Genomic DNA, 22660 nt, shown 5'->3' with positions numbered 1-22660 from the left:
CCTGATATCATACCAGTGATTTAGCAAAATACCTGAAATGTTATGAGGAACAGACTATAAATATGTGCCATAACCCTGGACATTCTGTGGAAATCTGTACAGTCACATGTGACACTTTGAAGTATTTATTTGTCTGCTTACTGGTTCTGTGTCTGTGTCATAGGCCTAAGTAAACTGTGATTTTGGCCACTGTATGTTAGAGTACTGTGTGACTGGCTATCAGGATGTGTTCATAAAATTCAGTTACTGTACTCAAGAGGTTAGTTGGCCTACTGGTATGTTGCTCTGACTGCAGTTCAAATGGTTCTGTGTTCATAATTTGTCAGTGATGTTTTTTTGCCCTAAAGGTATATTCCTGTATTGCCTGATAACATTACAAATGCATCAGTTTACCAAAAACGTTACATATTTTCACAGAATGCCCGGATTTTGAGCTCATATTTTTGATCTGTTCCTCAGAATATTTGTTGTTTTCTGGAAAATAACTGGGATAATCTGATGTCTGATGGAACTAAAAAATGAAAGAGCTTTGAGTTACAGACTTCGAATCATTCAGAAAATGTATGTTTAAACAAACCATGTCACTCTAGCAACTTTCTTATATGTATACCTGCACTATGAAAAAATATGTGCCTATTTTTGGGCCTCTGTCTCCCATTTTGTCAGTGTTTATCCAGTTTCTTGCACTAAGAGATTGAGAGGTATGTGCATCAATAATTTTCCAAAGATGATTTGGCATAGGGGTACATTGCTCTGACTCTAGTGCAGAGGATCCTGGATTTAAGAGTTGGCAGTGATATCTTCTTTTCCCTAATGCTAAATGACCGTAGTGCATGGTATGTTTGAAAAAGCTTCAAAATTCCCACAGCTCATTTGGTTTAGTGGTATGTTGCTCTGACTGTAGTGCACAGGAACCTGGGTTTGAGACTTGGTAATGATCTTCTTTTTTCCCTAATGTTAAATTACTGTAATGCATGATATGTTTGAAAAAGCATTACACAGTCCCACAGCTCATATGGTGTAATGATGCATTGCTCTGACTGTAGTGCACAGGGTCCTGGCTTTGAGACCTGCCAGTGCTGATTATTTTGTTGCTGGTCAGAACAGGGGTTGATTGAGGCTGAGTAATTAAAGCAGTTTTAAGCAGGTTTGTGTGGCTCGCCATGATGCAAGAGGCACTTAGTCCTTTTTGGCTTGTCTTAGCTGTGATTATTCTTGCTTAAATTCCCCCAATTCAAAAAAAAAAGAAAAAAAAGAAAAGAAAAAAGGGTGATAGGAAAGTGGTGAAATGGGAGCAAGCAGGGGAAAAGCAATGTGAAAGGCAACTAGGAATGTGCCGGACAGGTGTAGGAAAGGACCATAGCTCTCCATTTCATCTGCAGCAACAGCTGTGAATGATGTGGACAATTTGGAATTTAGAGCCCCACACCACACAGGAAGGGGTGTGGGTGAGATACATTGGTTGAGTAATTTAGGAGTAAATTGATTGATGTCAGTGTGCTTGGGGTAAAATGCATGGGACATGTTTTTAGGGGGACAAATGCCCCCTTTTTTTATTTTTAAGGTGAGAGTGGGATGTTGAGGAAAGGTTGTAGGTACATTTGGGGAGGTAAGTTGGATAGGAGAGATTGCTTTTACAGACAGACAAGACAGACAAGACAGCAGCCATGAGTGTTGTATGACACAAGAAGCAGGTAGACACCTTGGACGAGGAGGGTGGATGGGAATCAGAGGCCCATGTGCCCCAAGATGGAAACAGTGGGACTGAAGTCCCCACCCCTGGGCAGTAACTACTGCCCCTTTACGGCCCTGAAGATTGCTGTGCTGGGGGCTAGAAAACATGGGCAGGATGCCCATCAAGATGCACCAGTCTGCCATTGATCTGGCTCAGGCATCCATCCAACTCTGTCTGGATGACACTGTGCACCATACCTCAGAACTTTTTGTGGGTGACAGGTTCCTCTCCCTGCCTGTGCCCAGGGGGGATGGGCCCCATCCCCGGAGGCAGTTCCACCTGAGGGTGGTGCAGGGCCAGTGGAGGAGACAGTTCTGGGTTGGGTCCCAGACAAACTGGGGCCTGGTGCCATGGCCAGGTGAGGTGGGACAGGTGGATCCAATGGGAGCTGCCTTCCCAAATGCGCTATGGTGTTGAGGTTTTTCAAAATGTATTGGTTAGTAATGAACAAAATATTTGAAAATTAGTTATAATGGCATGTGTAGGTGTTCCAATTAACCAAGAACAATAGAACTAAAGCAACTGCATAGGAAACAGAACACATGCATAAATGGAATAACAGTCAGCACTGGAACAGCATGCCAGTTACATTTATGGCAACAGGCCACCAACAATGATATTTGAACAAGGTATGTTAATTTGCAACCAATTAAATATATGAAGAATAATAGAACACAAGCCCCAATATTAGGTTTTGAGAACAACATACCCATAGTATATGAATAATAATTATTGATGCAGATAAGGGGTGGGGGAAGAGAAAAATAGTCCATTAACAGCTGTATAGGCTTCTATTTTTTACAACAGTACTGCTCAATACTCTACAGGTCTGCCATCACTTTGCATCTACCTGTGGCCCATAGCTTCTGTAGCACATACATAACTGTTAAACTGTCAACCTAGATTGGTATGGGGAAAACTGTGACAACTCTGGGTGCATGACTAGAGGGGACTCGTACATGTCAGGGTTACATGTATGATGAAGGTGTAACCTGCACTGATGTCGTGTGAGTGTGCTACTGGCATACTTCACCTGCATTCATATCTGTGTCCAAAGTTATTGGCAGCAGTGACCACTAGCCATGACAGCGTGACACCTGTGAGACATGTATTGGGAAAAGTGCATGGTGTATGTACCTATCCTGCTGTTATTTGCAGGCATGGGGTTGGCAGTGGAACAGTTGTACATGGTTTATTAGCATACCATTAATAAAGCTACTGCAAACATTTCTTTACCTGTAAGACCTGTGGAGAACGTATCTGTTAACATTACCTGACTGCTTCTACACATATTCAAGATTACTTCAGTGTAAATATTCACACATTTTAGTAGTACCATTCCCTGGATTCCAAATGTGGTCTGTGTGTGCAAAAATGAACAACAAAGCTATTTCTCATCACACTGAGCTATTGGGGAACTGCTGTCTCTTGCTTGTCTGATTTATCCCTAATGCTCTCTTGGTTAGACAGTCTGACCTTGTAATCTAAGTGTAGTGTCACCATATACCATAGTGACAGTTGAACATACATGCCTGAGATTCATGCATAACAGATAGTTAGTGTACTGTGTATTAATCCTTTGAAATAAGATCTGCAGTGCAAAGGTTAACACAAGGCAATGCTGCAGGGGGCACACTATAATACATTACTATTCAAGGTTCCGATCTTAGTACAGGACATAGTTCATATTTCATTTATATCTTGTTTTACAGCTCCACAATCGACAGTTTTGCATAACAGCTGATTATCAGAATGACCTCCATTAATGTATGCTGTCAAAGCCATATTTACTGTGAAGCACTAGTACACATTCTGTTTCTTCAACAACATTCCAGAGTAAACACAACAGTTTGGGGTATAAATCTTTATTTGGATAACATGACACAGTGCTTTATTACAGTTGGGGTTCTACTTTCAGGAGTACTGCATATCCTGTAGATCAATATTGGTCTGACAATTTATTTATTCAGTACACTCAGAACACACTATATCTACTGTCAGTAAACAATGTACTCCTTCTTATTTATTGCACTATATACTGCAAGATAGATCTGTACTCACCAGACTCTTGGCTCAGCCTCACCAGTCTGTCCGCATGGGCTTCAACATTGCTAGCTCTCACCTCTGCAGCTGTAGGGGAAAAACAACCATTACGCATACCTGTCTATCAGATATTCAGGCTAGAATTTGGTACAGCTATGGGTGAAATACTTACAAACTACTAGGACATTGCTGTCTCATGCATCTTGGATCCATTGGGCCAAGAGCACCCCCTTTCTCTGCTTTAGGTCAGCATAGTGATGTCGTACCTGCTCACCAGTTTGGGGGATTCCAGTGGCACTGGTGAGGTCATGCGCCAGATGGTCTCAGGCCTCACATTTATATTGGGAGCCCTGGTACTGGCCCTTCAGCAGTCTGTCATCATGATGCTGCATAAGAAGCCCAGCCATGACTCTGGACTCCAAAATGCCCCAGCACTGTACCTGAAAGTGCGCTCCCTCTCCAACTCCAGACATACCTCCTGCAGCGATTAAACTACAACAGCTTCTGGCTGCATTCCCACCTGTGTGGTTTAAATAAGGCCATATTCCTGCCCTTTGCTGTCAATGGACAATTTCTGAAAATACTGAGCACAGCTCAGCAGTGTGCAAACCCACTAAGCTGAGTTGAATAGTGCTTAAAGGGTCAAATGCTGAGCAGTGCTTAGCAGTGCACAAATCTGCTTAGCTAGGCTGAATGCTGCTTACAGTTATAATTCTTAGCAATGCTCAAACCAGCTAAGCATAGCTAAGCACTGCTAAGAATTGCCCACTTTTCATTAAAAGAAAATTAATGAGTTGGAGATGAATTACTCCTTAGTGACATATTATTAAGTGTATATATTTTAATTTACAAGACATAAACCTGTGTGCTTTGATTACATTACTTTGGGGTATGACTGTACTGTCTGGTACACTTGTGTTTACATGGGGGATTTCATATCATATATCCACTGAAACTGGACTTTTAGACCAGCTATACTACCCTGGTTAACAAGTATCAATTACTACATCATTAAGTAAATAATAAATTATTTCACAGTGCTTTCCCCTGTAAAAGCTGAATGGCTTGTTTTGGTATTCAAACTGTGAAGTACTGCATGCAAAGCCAAAACTCTAACCACTAAGCTAAATCAGCATTCAAGTTTGCAGCTATACATTTCTATATAGCTCTTAACAGAAGTTTAAGCACTGCTGAGCAAAGCACCGCAGTGCACCAACCCACTCATCTACACTTACAATTCACATATAAAGGAAAAAAAATAAAATACAACCATTTTGAATTGATATATCTCAATACTGACATATCAGCATGTTAGTTGCAGGCCACATATGCTTCATGACCATCTATGCTATTGCAAAACCTGTTATTCTATCAACTTTCTAAGTTTGTAAGAGCAATATTGCAACTATTCTCCTATTTCTGGCCTTTTGTCCTACTTTAATTTCAAGGCTGTGGCCAGATTTCTTGCTCTAGGGGGTTGAGAGGTGTGTGTCGGAGGACACTATTTAACTATCAAGCGCCATACAACACATTCACAATGCAAGGGGTGTGTTATAGTCACTGTCACACCCCCCCTGCTTTGCATTCCATTCACAGATCTCTTTTCAGTGTCTTACGTACACTGAACAGACTCTAAAGTGACATACAGCACTTTGACAGTGCAGAGGGCATGTTACAGATCTGTAAGCACTACTGCAACATGCCCCCTACATGCAATCAGTATCTGTGCCCTCAGACCTGTCTCAGTAATGTGCCTTCATTAATATGGACGTTGCTCTGCTAAGAGTGAGATTCGAACACAGACACCATTCACTCCGTGTAGGAATAACACTATTCCTACACAGAGTTTATTGAACCTGGGGGGTTATTTTGTTGTAGAAGAAAGCATGTTTTTCTTCTTCAATTAATTTCTAGCTATATTATTCAATGAAGTTTCTGTTTTTTGAAATGTCTGATCATGTTGCTGAAGAATTTTCTTGAAGGACTGTGTCTACTGAGAAACAATTCAATGAAGAGAGTTCACAGTAGTCAGAAAATGCTCATATTAATTTTACAGAATATCCATTGAATAACCTTTTGTTTGAGAAATTATTATTTATTCCTATTCAACAAAGAGGTTTGGTGCAGTCATGCAGCACTTACCATTGTCACCTCACAGAAAAGGTTCTCTGGTTTGATTCTCAGCAGGGTTGCCTTCTGTGCGGAGTCTGCATATCCTCCCTGCTTTCATGTGGGTTTTCTCTGGGTGCTCTGCTTTCCTCCTACATTCCAAAGACATGCATCTGGAGCATTTCTCCCCAGTCCTCCACTGAAAATGTGTTCTGCCCCAGTCAGACTTTCTCGATAAACAAATGTGAAATAAATCATTCAGCAAAATGTTTAGTCTTCATGTTATGGAAAAGGAAGTGAAATGATATGGAAAATAACTTCAAAGTATCCACAACAATATTCTTTTAATATAAATATTAACATTTTATCTCTAAGATAAATTCAGTGTCCACAACAATATTATTTTAGTATAAATACTAACAGTGTATATTTAAGACCAATTGCTAAAGTGAAGAAGGAAACTGTTTTGTATATCTCTTTTTATTCATCATTTAACCATGAAATGTGTTGAAACATCACATTGTCATTGAAAATACATATGCCAACATAATAGAAACATATTTAGAATATGCAGAAAAATAACAATGAATACCTTAGTCTCAGATATATTACTAAACACATTAAGCAATGCAGAACACACATTAAACATAATATAGAAAATGGAACAGATACATTATAAAAGCTAAATCAGAATGGTATCAAGAAATAAGTGGAGTAGAGGCCCTAACTCCCAGAAAATTTCACCCTGAAATTAAAATACATTTCATACATATTTAAACAATGATGAGCTTTTAAGGCCACAGTACAGTTTTGTATCACTAGAAAACAGGAATGGAAGTAATAGCCCAATATGAGTGAAAGTGAGTGGCTGGGGGGTTCACAGGGTCTATATTACAACATTGAAATGTCAAAAGAGTGAATGCCCTTGCATTGACACAGAATAACCAAAGTTCCTAAACCTCAAATGGCCAGAACAGTGATTTTTTTCCCCAGGGAAAAAAAATCGCTGGGCCATTGTTGGGACTTTGTCGTTTCCTCCACTGTAGTGTGATCTCAGAGTTGGTATATTTGAGTAACGTGGGGGGGGGGGTGTGCAAAGCCCCCTACTTTATTTTGTATGCAGATTTGTTTTTTTGTTTGTTTTTTTTTGTTGGCCCAGCGATTTTTTTCCGTGGTTATTCTGTGTCGATGTAAGAGCGTTCACTCTTTTGATGTTTTGACGTCGTAATATAGACATGGTTGGCATAACAGTTAAGGTGTATACCTTGCAGTCGCATAGTACAGAGTTTGATTTACACATGGGCAATTGGCTAGCCTTAAAATTACCCACAAGGGCAGTTACCAATACCAATCTATGAACCTATGGACCTATGATATAACCAAGTATTTCTACAACCTCTAGTTATTCAGTATCGACAGACTAGAATGTGAGGAGAAGTATGATTATAATAAATGATAAATCTAAGACTTGTAGAGCATTTTTCACATTATCCCATAACACCTTATGCCATCCCATCATGATATATACCACTAACGAAGGGAAGATACTCCAGGCAGGATGCCCATTTCCGCAGAAATGAACTTATTTTATGTCTCCCCATAGCTAAGGAATTTTCAGCTGCCTTAATGTTTGCCAACATTTCACAATTTCTGGAGATACTGTACAACAATAATGCCTAACGATAGCTTTGATTTTGTTTTTTTTCCCCCACAACCAAAAGCAATATAAATAATGGAGCCAGTTTGGATAGATCCCATGTATTACCAGATGACACTTGCCAAAAAGTAGCAAGAAAACTATTGCACCTGAGGGAAAAAACAAAAGGCATGTTCCCAAGTTGGAGTAGATTTAGGCCACATGCAGTTCCAACAGAGTGACCTGGCACTATAATGATTAATGATCATATGCTCTTAAGCGATAAACATCTTATAAAGGCACTTCCATGCAAAACTTCTCCTCCAAGGGGAGGAAATAGACCTAATAGAAGGCTATAGTATTCATAGCATCTTCTCATCTTGTAAAGCTAATGCTGCTATCCATAAAACCCTTTCCCTATAAGTTGCTATCATGTTATAATGAAGCTGGGCTATTAACTGTATCATGTTGGACAGGGATGGCTTCAGATTTCCTCTGCCCTCACAAAAACTCCAAAGCTAAGAGCCATATAAATGAGGAGGCTAATAAGGCATTCATTTGTCGAAGATGAGTTGTTGCATTTAGCAAGAGAGTGTAGGTGATATACATAGTGCACGGGGGAAAGATCAAATTGATCTATAAGGTCTTCAGATGACTTTAATATAGACCCTTTCCCTCCAAATTTCATGGAAAAGAGGAATCCTCTTTCAAGAAAAAAGGATGAGCACCATAAGGAAAGATCAGGGTAGGTAAGACATTGGAGGGATCTATGATTTTCATCATTTTAATTGTTTCTTTGTGAAAGGTGTTTACATATTCTGACTGAGCTGTGGAACCAGATTTGAAATACTATCCTCATGGCATGGCATACACTAAAAGCTGCTTAGTATACTTTTGTAAGTTGAGTGGGTGAATTGCAGTGTGTGTCTCTGGATATAGAGAAGTTACCATAAACTGAGCACATGAAGAGGACTGGTTGGGGGGAGGATATAAACTACCAAAAAGTTGCATTATAATGATTTGATATGTAATTATCATGTGCAAAAGTGCAGTTCCTCTTGAAATTTAGAAAAGTAATAGACACCTTGTGGCCCTCTAGAGTTAGATGTAATCCCTTGAAATCTTCTAACAACTAAGTCCAATTTCCTGAATACATGGTCAGGAATTCTTATAGGTAGAGCCAGTAATATGTATAGCAATTTGGGGTATAATACCATTTTTATCAGCAGAAGTTTAATTTCAAAAGTAAGATTCCATGCTTTCCTCTCCTGTATATGAAACTCCAATTGGGATTGAATTAATCCATTTGCAAGGTTTCTGGTCTCCACTACAAATATTGCAATATTTATTTCTATGTATTTAAGTGAATGCAGATTTAAAATAAGGTCAAAGTGAGGAATCTGCAAGTGCAGCATGTTTACCCCAGGGGACATTAATCAGAATGGAAGGGTTTAGTTTCAGAAAACAGACTTAAGGTGCCACTCATTCAAAAGCTCCAATATATAGCTTAGCCATAGGTTCATACGTAAGTACTAGGCTAGCTGCTCTTGCAGGCCACTTTAAACCTAGTCAGTTTCCCTTGTGCTCAAAATAACTTATCCATTTGGTTAAAGATGGGCCATACCCATACCATGGTCGATAATTATTCATTACTCCTTATGGTACTAACTGGGATCATGTGCAGCATCCGCTAGGAAAGTTAACAGATCGCCATTAAAAAGTAGGAATGGTAGGATCCTCTGCAAAACTAATCAAAAAGTTTGTGCCAGAGGTTTCGTAGCAATGATGAATAATGGAGCAATTTGGCAACATTGCCCAACTCCTCTTGAAATGGAGAAGGAATGGGAGGTGTATAGACCTACTCTAATCACTGCCATGGACTCCTGATAAATTAATAGTATGGTTTCAATAAATGTGAAGGGGAATTGAAATAAATGCAAAACTTCAAAAAGATAGGCCCAGTTAAGACTGTGAAATTATTTCTCCACATCTACTACCAAAAGACCAACAAGCAAGTGAGCAACATGCATGTGCTCCAACCACAATGCAGCCCTGAAGATTTTTTCCAATAATGCCTGGTTCTTAACAAAGCCAGCTAGATCTGGGTATATTTACTCTAGCGTCTCATATTCCCATAAATAACTTACTATCAATATTTAGTAATGTCCACATCACTAGGGGAATTGATGACAGCACCCAGCTTGCAGTCATCTGCAAACTTGGTTAGCCATTTTCCACTGGCTTTGGCCTGCATCTCATAAAAGTATATCCCAAATAACAGAGGCCCGAAGACCAAACTCTGGGGTATGCTGCTTGTCATGGGTCTACTGCTTGAGGTGGCTTCCCCTGTTTTGACTTTGTGGGTTCTATCAGTTTGCCAGTTTGCTACCCATTTGGTAACATATGGATTAATGCATAGTTGAGAAAGTTTATTGAATTATGCCTCTGTGGGAAATAGTGTTAAAGGCTTTGGCCAGGTCAAGGTAGGTGGTGTGCACCATCTTCCCCTCATCCATCCCTTTAGTGACTGTCATAAAGAAGTCAACCAAATTTAGCAGACATGACATCCCCTTGATGAAGCCAAACTGTGTGGGATCAAGTGTTTGAAGGTTGCCAATGTCCTTGTTAATGAGGTCTATGATAATCTGTCCCATGGCCATGCAGATCAGGCTCGTTAGGCTGATTGGTCTATAATTTCCTGGATCGGTGGATGCTCCATCTTTGTGTAAAGGTATGGCAGTGGCTAACCTACACTCAGCTGGGACAAAGACAGCACTTACGCTTTGGATGAATAGGGTGTCTAATGGTGCTGCAATTTCCTACCTGAGTTCATGTAGAATGCAGCCTGGGATGGGATCGGGTCCCATGGAGGCTGTATTTTTTGCCTTTGAGAGAGCAGTGATGACGTGTTTGCTAGATATAAGTGGAAGATGGCAGATACTGGAGATGTTCTGATTTACTGATGGAGGAGCAGAGGGGTAAAGTTTTCGCTGAATCTGTCATCCAGCAAGTTTGCTATATCTACGGCATTTGTATATGGGGCATCCTTGACCACCAGTTCTGAACAGATCTAGATGCTTCATTTGAGGTTGTGAACATATGTGAAGAAGGCCTTAAGATTGTCTCTAGTAGATGTGGCCAATTTGGACTCAAAGTTTGGTTTGAAGGATTTCACTAGTGCTCTTATTTGCTTGTTCAGGATAAGGAAACATTACTTCCAATTGGGCACCTGCTCTTCTTGGTCTTGGACAGCAATTTTTTCCTCTTGTTATAGAGTTTATTTATTGCAGATGTCCACCAGACAGGTTTACTCTTCCTTGCGGAGGATGATTTAGTCCTGTCAGGTATTCCTGATTCCATGTATCTATATAAATGCTTGTATAGTGCTTTGGTGTAGTTTTGGATATTGGTACCAGTTCCTACAGAGGGGGAGGGGGCTGTGAAGTTGTTTATATCATTCCTCAGGAGGCTATCACCACTGGAGAAGTTTTTATGTCTGATACTAGCTAGAGGGGGATTAGGGGAGATGGTGACTTCAAAAGTGACTACTTTGTTGTCAGATCTTACCAGGAAGCATGATACTATAGGGATGCTCTAGTGCTTATTCGTATTGGTTAATACCAAGTCCAAGATATTATCACCTCTTGTGGTGGTATTGACTAGCTGTTCTAAGGCATTTGCATTGATAAAATCAAGGAATCTCTTAGCATTTCTGTTTTGGCATGAGTAGTTTTTCCAATCTTTGGGAAGTTAAAGTCACCCAGGATCAGGGTAAAGGGTTGAATCATGATAGATTCAAACAGGTCCAAATAGGTGGATTGGGCATCTTGAGTCAGATTTGGGGGCCAGTAACTAGCTATGATTTGAATAGGGGTCTTGTCAATGGTTAACTGCACCTGGAGTGTCTCATGTGTGTCATACTGTTTGACCAGCCTGGAGGTGTGTATGTCTTTAATGTATATTGAAACTCCACCTTCTTTGGCTTTAGTGCCCACAGTTTGGGGTCTGAATGTATGATAGGATGAGTATCCAGGTAAGGCCCAGGTGCTCTCTGCAGCTTTGAACCAGGTTTCTGTGACTACACAGATGTCAGCATTTTCAAGGGTTAGAAATTATTGCAATGTGTGCAGTTTCATGATTAGACTCCCAGCATTTAGCAGTATGACCCTTAATTTGTGTTTTGTTGAAATTTTTATGTTAGTAGTTTTAACGTCATCACTTTTCCTAAAAAGGCACTATAGGGGAGGCAAGAGCCTTTGCCAGAAGTCTGAAGCCCGGGTGAGACAGATGCAACCCATGTCTGGCAAACCATTGTGGTTTGGTGATCATATCTTCCCAGACTGTCAAGTACTGGATCCCCCCTGAAATGACACCAGAAACTAAGCCAATTGTTAGTCAGTCATTTTTTTTGTGTTAGGGGCATCGATCTGGGTGACAGCAGAATGCTGCCTAAGGCTAGGGACATACCTGCCTGGGACACATAATCAGCAAGGTCAATCATGTTCCTCTTAATATAGTCCAGAGAGAGATATCTCAAGTCATTCATGCCAACATGGACTATGACAGAGTCATAACAGTAGCTGTTGCTCAGAGACTTGAGTATGTATGTGATATGGTGGATTCTGGCACCTGACAGACAACTAACTGTGACTTTCTCCTTTTCAAGCCTGGTGATAGACACATCTGTGTGTCTCACAATGGAATCTCCTATGACTAATATGTTGGGTTTATGGTGAAACCTTAGTGGCTGTGAGGCACAGGTGTGTGGACTATGCATGGTATGTGGTACAGAGGGCTGTGGAGATTGTGTGTGTTTTTGCCTTGGAGGTCTCTTTTGTTTGGGTATGTTTATGTGGAGGACTTCTGCATATGTAGGTGTGTGTTGTGTAGGTGTGGGTGGTGTTTGAGGTGTAGTGATTGTGCTGACAACCTTTGTGGTGCCAGATATACTGGCTTGAGGGGGAGAGCTTGGACTCTAGGTTCCTAATGTAATTGCATCTGTCACAAATTGTGTTCTTAGGTGGTAGTAGTAGATGGTTATCCGTGTACATGAGGCATTGCTACACTGTCACAGGATGTCCATATCAACCAGAGTGTCAGGAAAAACTGTATGAAATTGTCCATCCATATTTGTCAGAATCTGAGGGAGAAAGGCCAGGGAGAGCTAAGAGGTGAGCATAAAGACCAAATGCTTAAACCAAAACTAAGAGCATAGAATAACACTTAAGAATAACACTTACCAATTTAGACAGGCTATAAACAAGCAGTAATAAATGCAACAGAAATGGTGTAGTTGAACACTTTAGAGAACAGGCAGCAAGTTGCAGGAAAAAGCAAAGACAAATGAAGTAATAGAGTAGTAGGAAGAAAGACAAATTAGAAAAATATAAACAGCTGAATAAACTGTCTTTTTTATATAAAGTACAAAGGGAGAGAACAGGAACATAAGATAATTCAAAGTTAAGGGACTAAGGGATTTGGTGTTCCCAAATGATCTCTGTATTATGTAGAATGAGCTAAAAAGATGGGACTGGGAGGAGTGTCCCAAATTAAATTTACAGTAGGGGCGGGCAACTGCAAAAGCCACCAACATTAAGAACACAACAGCAGTAGGGTAGGAGAAAAAAGTTTCAGCACAGATCACAAAACAAAATTCTGCCAGAAAATATATAAATAACTCAGTCAAGCAAAAATAAAGACAATGCAGAACTCTGAACAGTTAAAGTGCCAAAAAATATACTTATCAAGTTTATATTTCCAGATTTTTGAGAATCACTCTCAGTCAGAACACAAGGAGATTCTAGCAATGATATGCAGGAATTTACAAAAGGATAATATTTTTATACCAGCAAGACAAAGTCCAAACCTTGAGACAATCAGATAATACTAAAGCTGTTAGACCAGTTTTACCAACTATAAGAACACAACAGCAGTAAGGTGGGAGAAAAAACTTTCAGCACAGATCACAGAACAAAATTCTGCCAGCAAATATATAAATATTTCAGGCAAGCAAAAATAAAGGCAGTGCAGAACTCTGAACAGTTAAAATGCCAAAAATATATGTATCAGCTCTATATTTATGTTAGGGGTCCACCAAAGTGGTTTATTTTTGTCAGTAACCATAGGTTTGACTTAGACAGGAACTGCCTCCTCTATGTAGCTATGAATGTAGTTGTGTGGTCTTTTGTGTACAGCTCAGATCAGGCCTCACTGTCATCATGTCTTCAGAGAGGCTTGGAAGATTAATAAGCTGTCACTTAGCTTGAGGTAGTTGGCCTTAACACTTAGACTTTTAGTAATCTTTCCTTTGTCTGAAAAATTCTGATATCATCTCATACACAATTTGGTCTCATGCCTATGAAACATGCATGTTACATATTTCTCAGACTTTGAGTATATAGTTGTTTTTAGGCTCAGTGGGATCACATGCGCTCAAAAAAATTGCAATGCATTATAAACATACTGGCTTTCTTCTTATGTGATATGCAGAAAGTAACAAGTAACATTTTCAGTATTTTGGGGGATTTTTAACTCACAGGCAGGGAAAGATTTATAGAGGCACAATTTTTAGTTCTGAGACAAAATGACGCAGGAAAAAAAGTTTAAGGGTGGTTGAAAATGATCTACTTCTCAAATAAAAGCTGAAACTATTTGCTTTAGAGCTCACAATGACCCACAGGGAATGACAGTCACTGATTATATACAGTCATATAAGTCTGAATATATTTCAGACTATACAACAGTTTCTGGATGCCAGTCCACATGACATGAATTCGGAAATGTTATGTCTGCTATGTGTATGTAAATATCTATCTATCTTTCATAGGTTAGTACTAAGCTAACTGCCCTTGCGAGCCATTTTAAGCTTAGCCAATTATCCCTTATGAGACTCAAACCCTGCACCTTGTGTTTGTAAGGCAAATACCTTAACCAAGAACTGGTATTTGAAGCATATGAAGAATAAAAATGGGACTGCCAAAAGTTGCCAGTGCTCTTGGAACAGAATTTCTAGCCATAACATTTTAGCCCTTACTTCTTCTGGATCATAAAGTCTCCGGTCAGGAATTTTGTGTAGTAGCAAGTGTTGTACAGTTTTAGTAACACGAATAATTTTCCTCATTAGACTGTACCAGCGGATTGACTATTTCTTGGCAGGGGGCTGCATTAAAGTATGTAGAGGAGCATCATTCTAGTTAACAAATGTGACCATTGCCACATTTCATGGAACTTAGTATTAAAGGACATAAATCCAGGTATACAAGTTTAAGGCTTTTTGTTATTCATTGCCATAACTATGCTTCTGTCCCAAATATTTATAAGCTGCATGATAAACATTAATACAAAAGAACTCAAGAGAATAAGTATTTATGTAAAGATAAAATAGCAGAAGTAGGGACCCTAGACAGTGACCATGCCTTCTAGGAGAAACGACCCTAAATAATGACCACTACATGAAATGGAGGAGAGGGTGGCTGTGGATGAAATGGTACTTCACATTCCATGGGTAATATCATTCTTCAGCATATTATGTATTTTATAGGCTTTTTGTACATTCTAATTGGCAGGCTTGGTCAGAATACAAAACATAGGCTACCACTACACCACTAGACAATATATTAATACACTGATGACATGAGCAAGGTCCATTGCATATATTAACTGCATAGTACAGCCATAAGTGGGCTTTTCATAAATATCATAAATGGTTCATTTTTCATGTATATAGCACATATCTACAAGCACACTTTATATTTCTGTCACTTGGTTTATCTACCATAAGTTACAAGAATGTCATCAGCTGCCAATGTTGTTTATTTATTTAGTTTAGTGTGCTTTTTTCTTTGTCATATGGGTATGTGATGTGATTCTTAAAATACTATTTTCACCAACAAAAACAGGACTGTGTAAATAATGTATCTATGGATTTTATACTAACTGACCAATCAGCATGTTTTTGATGTTGGAGTTTTCTGAAAAAAAATACCCAGACATAGAAAATACATGCAAATACCTTACAGTGACCAAATGTTAAGAATGAACACAGGGTCCCAAATTATTGAAGCATAGAATTTAAGCAGTAATCCACCCACTGTTAATTAATGTCTGCTGACATGCCTTGAAGTGATGAAATATATAGAGCAGAACTTTACTTTTAAGGCTTATTCAGTAATAATTGTATAATCATAAAATTAATTTCAAAAATGTAAAAGGTAAAGTTGAAATTATGGAAACCATTTCTCAAGTAATTAATTTATCAAGGTAAGAAATCTGCATAACTTGTGAATATCTCAAAAGAATAAAAGTGGAAATGTTTGTCTTTTTTTAGATGTCAAGCATAAATAATAGATAAAAAGTCACTATAAACAGAGAATGAAAAAAATGTAACTATGCCCATTTGTTATGGGATAGCTGTTATAATTTTATTGATCATGTTATTTATATTTCAAGAACTACTTATTGTTGACCAGCACACACAGCACACACATACGCACACACGCACACACGCACACACGCACACACACACACACACACACACACACACACACACACACACACACACACACACACACACACACACACACACATATGCAGAGAGAGAGAGAAAGAAAGAGTACAAAACAGAAACTTGAAAATAAAGGGTAACGTTTGTTAAGGCTGTTCTCCTTATTGTATTTGAATTGCTCATATTCTGTAAATGGGAGTCTTGTCACATTTTGTGTTATACAAGAATTGATATTCTTTTCATAGCCTTGAAAATATAGACTGTTACCAGAAACATTATCATATAGCATGTTATACTAATACACACTCTGTGTCCCAAATCATGTGACCACAGTACAAGGTACATTAAAAAGAAGTTCAGTAAATTCTTTCTGCTGATGTTGCACAGCTGTGCACAAAGGGTTTCATTAATAATGTATAGGTCAGCTAATAGAAAGCATGTTTTGTTTTCCTGTAATTTTTATAACCACTAAGACACATTCATGACAACTGCCTTGTTAAAGGGCAGGCAAACAACACAGGTCTAATAAAAAAAACTGCTGTTTCGCCCATTATGAAACTGGAGGCAAAAAGCAGCATGCCCCAAGGCAATTAACAGATTATAACGATAATCATCTGTGTTGTCTTGCTGACAAAATGAGATTGTATTATGTTTGCATGCTTCGACTTTGAAGTTTATGATAATGTTCATTATGCTCAAGCATAAGTGTTTTTTCTATAACAGAATATTTATTTTATCTAGATTTATAAACAATAAGACAAATGTAATGCAGGAATGCATTGAAAAGAAGATTATACCAAAAGGGTTGCGCCAGTGGCGCTACCCAGTAGGTTTGGTGGAAGATCGTTTATTCCACCGGGAATTAATAGCGCACTTTGACCGTCAAGGCTTTGAGTTTTTGCATTCCCTTATAAACTTTTACAATACTGACATCGGGCTGTTAAAGGTTGAATTAGAAATTTTAGAACATGCGATTAAATTTCATTGTGATTTTCCTCGTTACAAGTATGAGTACTGCAGAATTTTTACGAGCATTGAGGCCACTATGGCTAAATTGTTAATCACAAAAAAGAAAAAAATAGCCAGAGACATACATGACTATTCTAATAATAAAGCACATCCAAGGCCCCCTTTTAATACATTTAATGTTTCTACCCAAATCTCGACCATTGATAATGGAAACACAGAGGCAAGGGCTAATAATTCAATGCAAGAAAACCCTCTTAATGATGATGGCGAAACGCAGCCCCTAAGTTGCAGTGAAAGACTTAACACCAATAACAATAGAGACAACAACGCTGCTGCCAATAACAATCAGCTTAGGGGGACTAATAGCAACATGAATAGGATGCATGGACCCAACCAGCAGGGTTTTTGGACAAATCCCAAAGTCCAACAAAACAACTGGCAATCCAACAGGAACCAACCACAAACAAAGCACAGAAGGAAACAACAGAGGAGATAGTTTGTGGTTTTGCTCACGGATTGCAACCCCGTATCCACACAAGCTCTGAGGGGGATTTTAGTATTTACAACTATACTGCACTGGATGTCAACCAAGATATGGGTGACTTTTTTTCAAAAGGGTTGACTTTCGTCCCTGGCAAGAGAATGGACATTGCTAAAACTGTTATTGATCTGAAACTGTTTGTCCGTAAACTTAACCTCAACTTGTTAATCGGGGAAAATTCCACCCTTGTTAGTTCTATTAGGGTTTCTAGTTTATTTAATCCACCTTTACACTCTAGCCTTAGCCTTTTTGAAAGAATGTGTGATATGGATTTTAGAGCTATTGTTGACAACCATAACAACAACCACCCGAATAATATTAATAATAACATTAGTACATTTGAATATGATTTTCTTAACTTGTTAAATGATTGTAATATTAGGGTTATGAAGCCCGATAAGGGTGGGGGGGCTGGTGTTTATGGACCTCTGTGCATACATTGAAAGTATGAAAAACACCTCAATACTGACGTTTACACGCAGGTCACTGTTAACTAAGTCAACATAGCGTATAAAAAGATTAGGTGCATATTAGATGATTTATTCTTGGAAGGTTTTATAGATATGGATTTGTATCAATACCTGTCTATGATTGCACCCAAGACACCAGCCCTATTTGGTACTCCTAAAATCCATAAAACTATTATTGAACCCCCTTTTAGACCTATTGTGGATGGTCGTGGGTCAATAACATATGGGTGTGCAAAATATATTGACAGTGTGTTAAAACCATTGATTGAACGTGAGCCTCAAATTTGCAAAGACTCATGGGGTTTCCTCAATAACATCAACAAGTTGAAGTATGAGGCCGATGTTTGTTTTTTGACAATTGACATTAAAGATCTATGCACTGTCATACCCCAAAAGTTAGGCCTTGAGTGCATCAGGGATTTTTTGGCTTCTAAAAATATTGAAGATAACACCATATATTTGGTTGAAACCCTGCTGGAGATAGTTTTGGCCAACAACTTTATGATCTTTGAGGTGCAATTTTACTTGCAAAGTACCGGAGTGGCAATGGGGTCACCGTGTGGTGGCAGTTTTGCCAACGCCATTATGGCCCATTGGGAAAACGTTATTATTTACAAACCACTTGTTTCAAGAAAATGTCTCCTGGTATACAAGATACTAGGATGACATGTTTTGTATTTGGAAGGGTGATAAATCTTTAGTACCAGCTTTTATTAATAATATTACTCAGATGACTAACTTTCTTGAGTTTACGTATAATTTGGATGAGAATAGTATCAACTTTCTTGACATTTTGTTGGTGAACGATAGAAGTAACTTTAGATATAAAAGCATCATATACAGGAAACCAACTTATTCCAATGCATTCTTGCATTTCACTAGTAGCCACCCTTACCATCAAAAAAGAGCCATTGTAAAAGGCCAGATGGTAAGGGTGGCTAGAAATATTCTCAAATTATTTAGATTTTGAGATGGAATGTGAACATCTGCAATGTATGTTTTTGAATAGAGGCTACCCTAGGAATTTAGTAGTTAATATTAAAAAGGAAGTATTATACAAACAAAGTATTGGGCACTTTAAACCATTGCTAAGTGAACAAATTGAACTAAATGAAGGAAACGAATTAGAACAAGTGGAAGCTCTTATAAGAAGCAATAAAAGTGCTTACAAGACTAGTTTCTTATGCACATACTCCTTAGACTACCAAAACATCAGAGATATTTTGAACAAAAACTGGAACATCATTATTGAGGACCAAACTTTATGTAAGACCTTAGGGGTTAAGCCTAAAATTACCTATAGGAGAGGTCCCAACTTAAAGGCTTTGTTAGAAAAAAAGAGAAAGCCACACTCTAACAGACCCAATGGTATGTTTTAATGTGGGGCTTGCCCCAATGCAAATATATCTTGGTAGGTGATAAGATTTTTATCAAGAATAAATCATACACTACAAATTCTATGTATAATTGTGAGACCAAAAGCGTTACATATGTAGCTTTATGCGACCACTGCAACGCATTCTACATTGGCAAAACAGAAAGAAAAATTAAACAGCTGTTATGCCATAAGTAAGAAAGACACTAATAATGCATTGGCTAAACACACATTGGATTGCCCTGGTCATGGTTTTAAATTTTTCATCCTCCAGCATAGACATATGGACATAAGAGGGGGACCTTGGCAAATATTATTAGAAATAGATGAATTGATGTGGAAAATTAAAACAGGTGCACACATTTTTCCAGGCCTCAATGAAAACTTATCTATTAAAAGTATTTTGAGACTTTTAGCTTTGAGGCGATAATTCACACAAGTATGCACTTAAAATAGTCGGTAAAATACTAATGCTTTATGCTTTATGTATTTTTAATATACTTCTGTAATAATCAACTATTTTACCTATTAGTGCATAGTAGTTTAATACTTATTTGATATTTTAATACATTCTTGTATTTTTGATATGCTTTAACATAGTTCATAACACTGTATAACTTTGTTATATTTTTTACATTTTAAATTGGATGGGTTTGGGCTGACTGCTTAGTATTTTTGGCATACATAATAGTATGTGTACTCATACATTTTTTCATTGGCTTAGTGCTTATTTTTGTTTATATTTTGATGTATATTTCAAAAATATATATATATACACATTTATATGCTATTAGAGCACGTCTTTTATTTGTTTGTTTTAAAGATTTTATTGTGATTCCCCTTTAATTTATAATGAAGCATCATTTACTAATTGAGGTGATTTTAATTTACTATAAAAAGACTGTTAATTGAATTCTACTTGGTCCGAAGAAGGTGAGGCATAGTCCACACCGAAAGCGCTTATTAAAAATTTTTTTGTATTGTTGCCGGCTCTTATTGTGTTTTTATAAGCCTAGTTCTGCTTTACAAGGTACATTAAAAAGAAGTTCAGTAAATTCTTTCTGCTGATGTTGCACAGCAGTGCACAAAGGGTTTCATTAATAATGTATAGGTCAGCTAATAGAAAGCATGTTTTGTTTTCCTGTAATTTTTATAACCACTAAGACACATTCATGACAACTGCCTTGTTAAAGGGCAGGCAAACACAGGTCTAATAAAAAAACTGCATTCTCGCCCATTATGAAACTGGAGGCAGAAAGCACCACATCCCAAGGCAATTAACAGATTATAACAATAATCATCTGTGTTGTCCTGCTGACAAAATGAGATTGTATTATGTTTGCGTGCTTCGACTTTGAAGTTTATGGTAATGTTCATTATGCTCAAGCATAAGTGTTTTTTTTCTATAACAGAATATTTATTTTATCTAGATTTATAAACAATAAGACAAATGCAATTCCAAATAAAACAACAGAAGAATTACTAAAACAGATCCAGATTAACTAATATTAAATGTGTGAAAGAGACCTGTTAATGTACTATAAGAGTTTTCATTTTTTTTACTTATGTGTATGACCAGATGCCAGATATGTGCAACTTTAAAATTGTAGTTAAAGGTAGGCAAAGACAGTCTGTAAATGGGTCATCTCCCAGACCGCTGCTTGTAAATGTTTCATGCCCCTGCTTACACTATTAAGGGTACTAGAACTTGTGAGAGATTTGTGATGCATGGCTAGGCTTAAAAAGACCCCAGTGGTCAATGGTCTAGCACACATCTATGAACCTTTGTCCCCCATTATAAAATTGAGTAGAGCAGTTTTCATATATTCATGCATTTTGGATATACACAGTGTAATAAACCCATTGCTCAGATGGATGGAGCCTTAACTGTGACCAAGAACATTCAAGTTTGAGTAACTATTAGAGCGCTGGAAGAACTCATATGAGGAGGGGAAGGAACATATCTTTTCTGGTTCATCCATTCCAGGAGGGAAAGAAAGGTTTCTACCTGAGATTTGACATGCCATTGATGATTTTGGGTGTTATAACCTTGTGAAAACCTGCCATTAAGTATTCAGCATTGTAGGTGGCTGGAGTTTACTGATGCTATGTGTAGAGATGTATGCAAGCCAACATATTTTGCTGTTCACTGCTCTACTCTTAAGCGCTTCCCATTTCCAGTCCACTGCTCATACTGTGCAAGCCATGGACACAAAGATAAAAATGAGGAGAAGGAACATCTTCAGAGCTATCATTTATCAGTTTGAAGGCATGAACGAGGCTGAATTTCTTATTAAAAAAAATGTAATAACTTTGTCTGTATCCTGCCTGTCAAGTTCATGAGTACTGTTTATTTTTACAATATGTATTACATTATATTATTTTGAGTTTTACGTGTAAACAAAAATCATTGTTATTTGCAAAATAATATACTGGAACCCCCTCAGAATGTAATACCATATCTATGTTATGAAAACATGTTACTCTGATCTAACTTGGGTTCTGTTTTATTTTTTAATATTATAGATGAGCTGGCTGTCAGACTAACAAATGGCACCAACCGATGCAATGGTATCCTTGAAGTCAGCATCTCTTCTGGGTGGAAACGTATATGTGCTAACAGCCAGAGTCTCTCTTTTGCAAGTGTGATCTGTAGAGAGCTGATCTGCGGTCAGGCATTATCTATTCAGTACACTATAGCAGATGAAGGAAACTCAGAACTAGTCCTGCTTGATAACATTAATTGCAATGGATATGAATTAGCTTTATCAAAGTGTTGGAGTCATCCATGGAGAACTAGCTCCTGTAACTCATCACAAGAAGTCACCATCACATGCTCAGGTAAGTGATGTACATCAGAATAATGTGAACTAATGACAGCGAAAGAAAAAAAAACATGAAAATTAAAGTGGGACTGAAAGATAAGCTATCTATTAAAGAAGGTCACAGACTTAAAAGCAGTGTAATCATATCACTAGTGTTTATATATTATATCAGAAGGCCAGAAAGAAAGGTTTTCAGAATTTTGAACCAGTAAATTAAATGGTGATAAGGGCTCTTCGTACAGCCTTAGTTCAGAGACTAAACATGTATGTACCCTTAAACAGGTGTAACACTATAAATTAAAGACAGAAATACAGGAAGAGGAAGATTAAATCTAGGCACAACAATCTGCTTTGCTTAAATCATAGCAACATGAGACTTATGATCAGTGCTTCTCTGAGTTATACCAGAATATTCTGAACTGCTGATATTAGCTATTTTACATTTTTCTTTATG

The 22660-nt window shown here is 38.0% G+C and overlaps 1 protein-coding gene across 1 annotated transcript in view; it reads left to right on the top strand.

Annotated features, from left to right (window-relative positions):
- The window catches only part of LOC122815622 (deleted in malignant brain tumors 1 protein-like), a 569610-nt gene that overhangs the window by 220767 nt on the left and 326183 nt on the right, over positions 1-22660 (top strand). The window contains exon 6 of the mRNA XM_044088283.1: positions 21908-22222. Coding sequence (XP_043944218.1) covers positions 21908-22222 — 315 coding nt within the window. The remainder of the gene's footprint in view (positions 1-21907; positions 22223-22660) is intronic.

Source organism: Protopterus annectens, chromosome 1.part1 (genome assembly GCF_019279795.1).
Source record: "Protopterus annectens isolate FY-2018-M chromosome 1.part1, PAN1.0, whole genome shotgun sequence".
Classification (NCBI taxonomy): domain Eukaryota; kingdom Metazoa; phylum Chordata; order Ceratodontiformes; family Protopteridae; genus Protopterus; species Protopterus annectens.
Note: the sequence above shows the minus strand (reverse complement) of the source record. Positions and strands in the feature narration are given on the sequence as shown.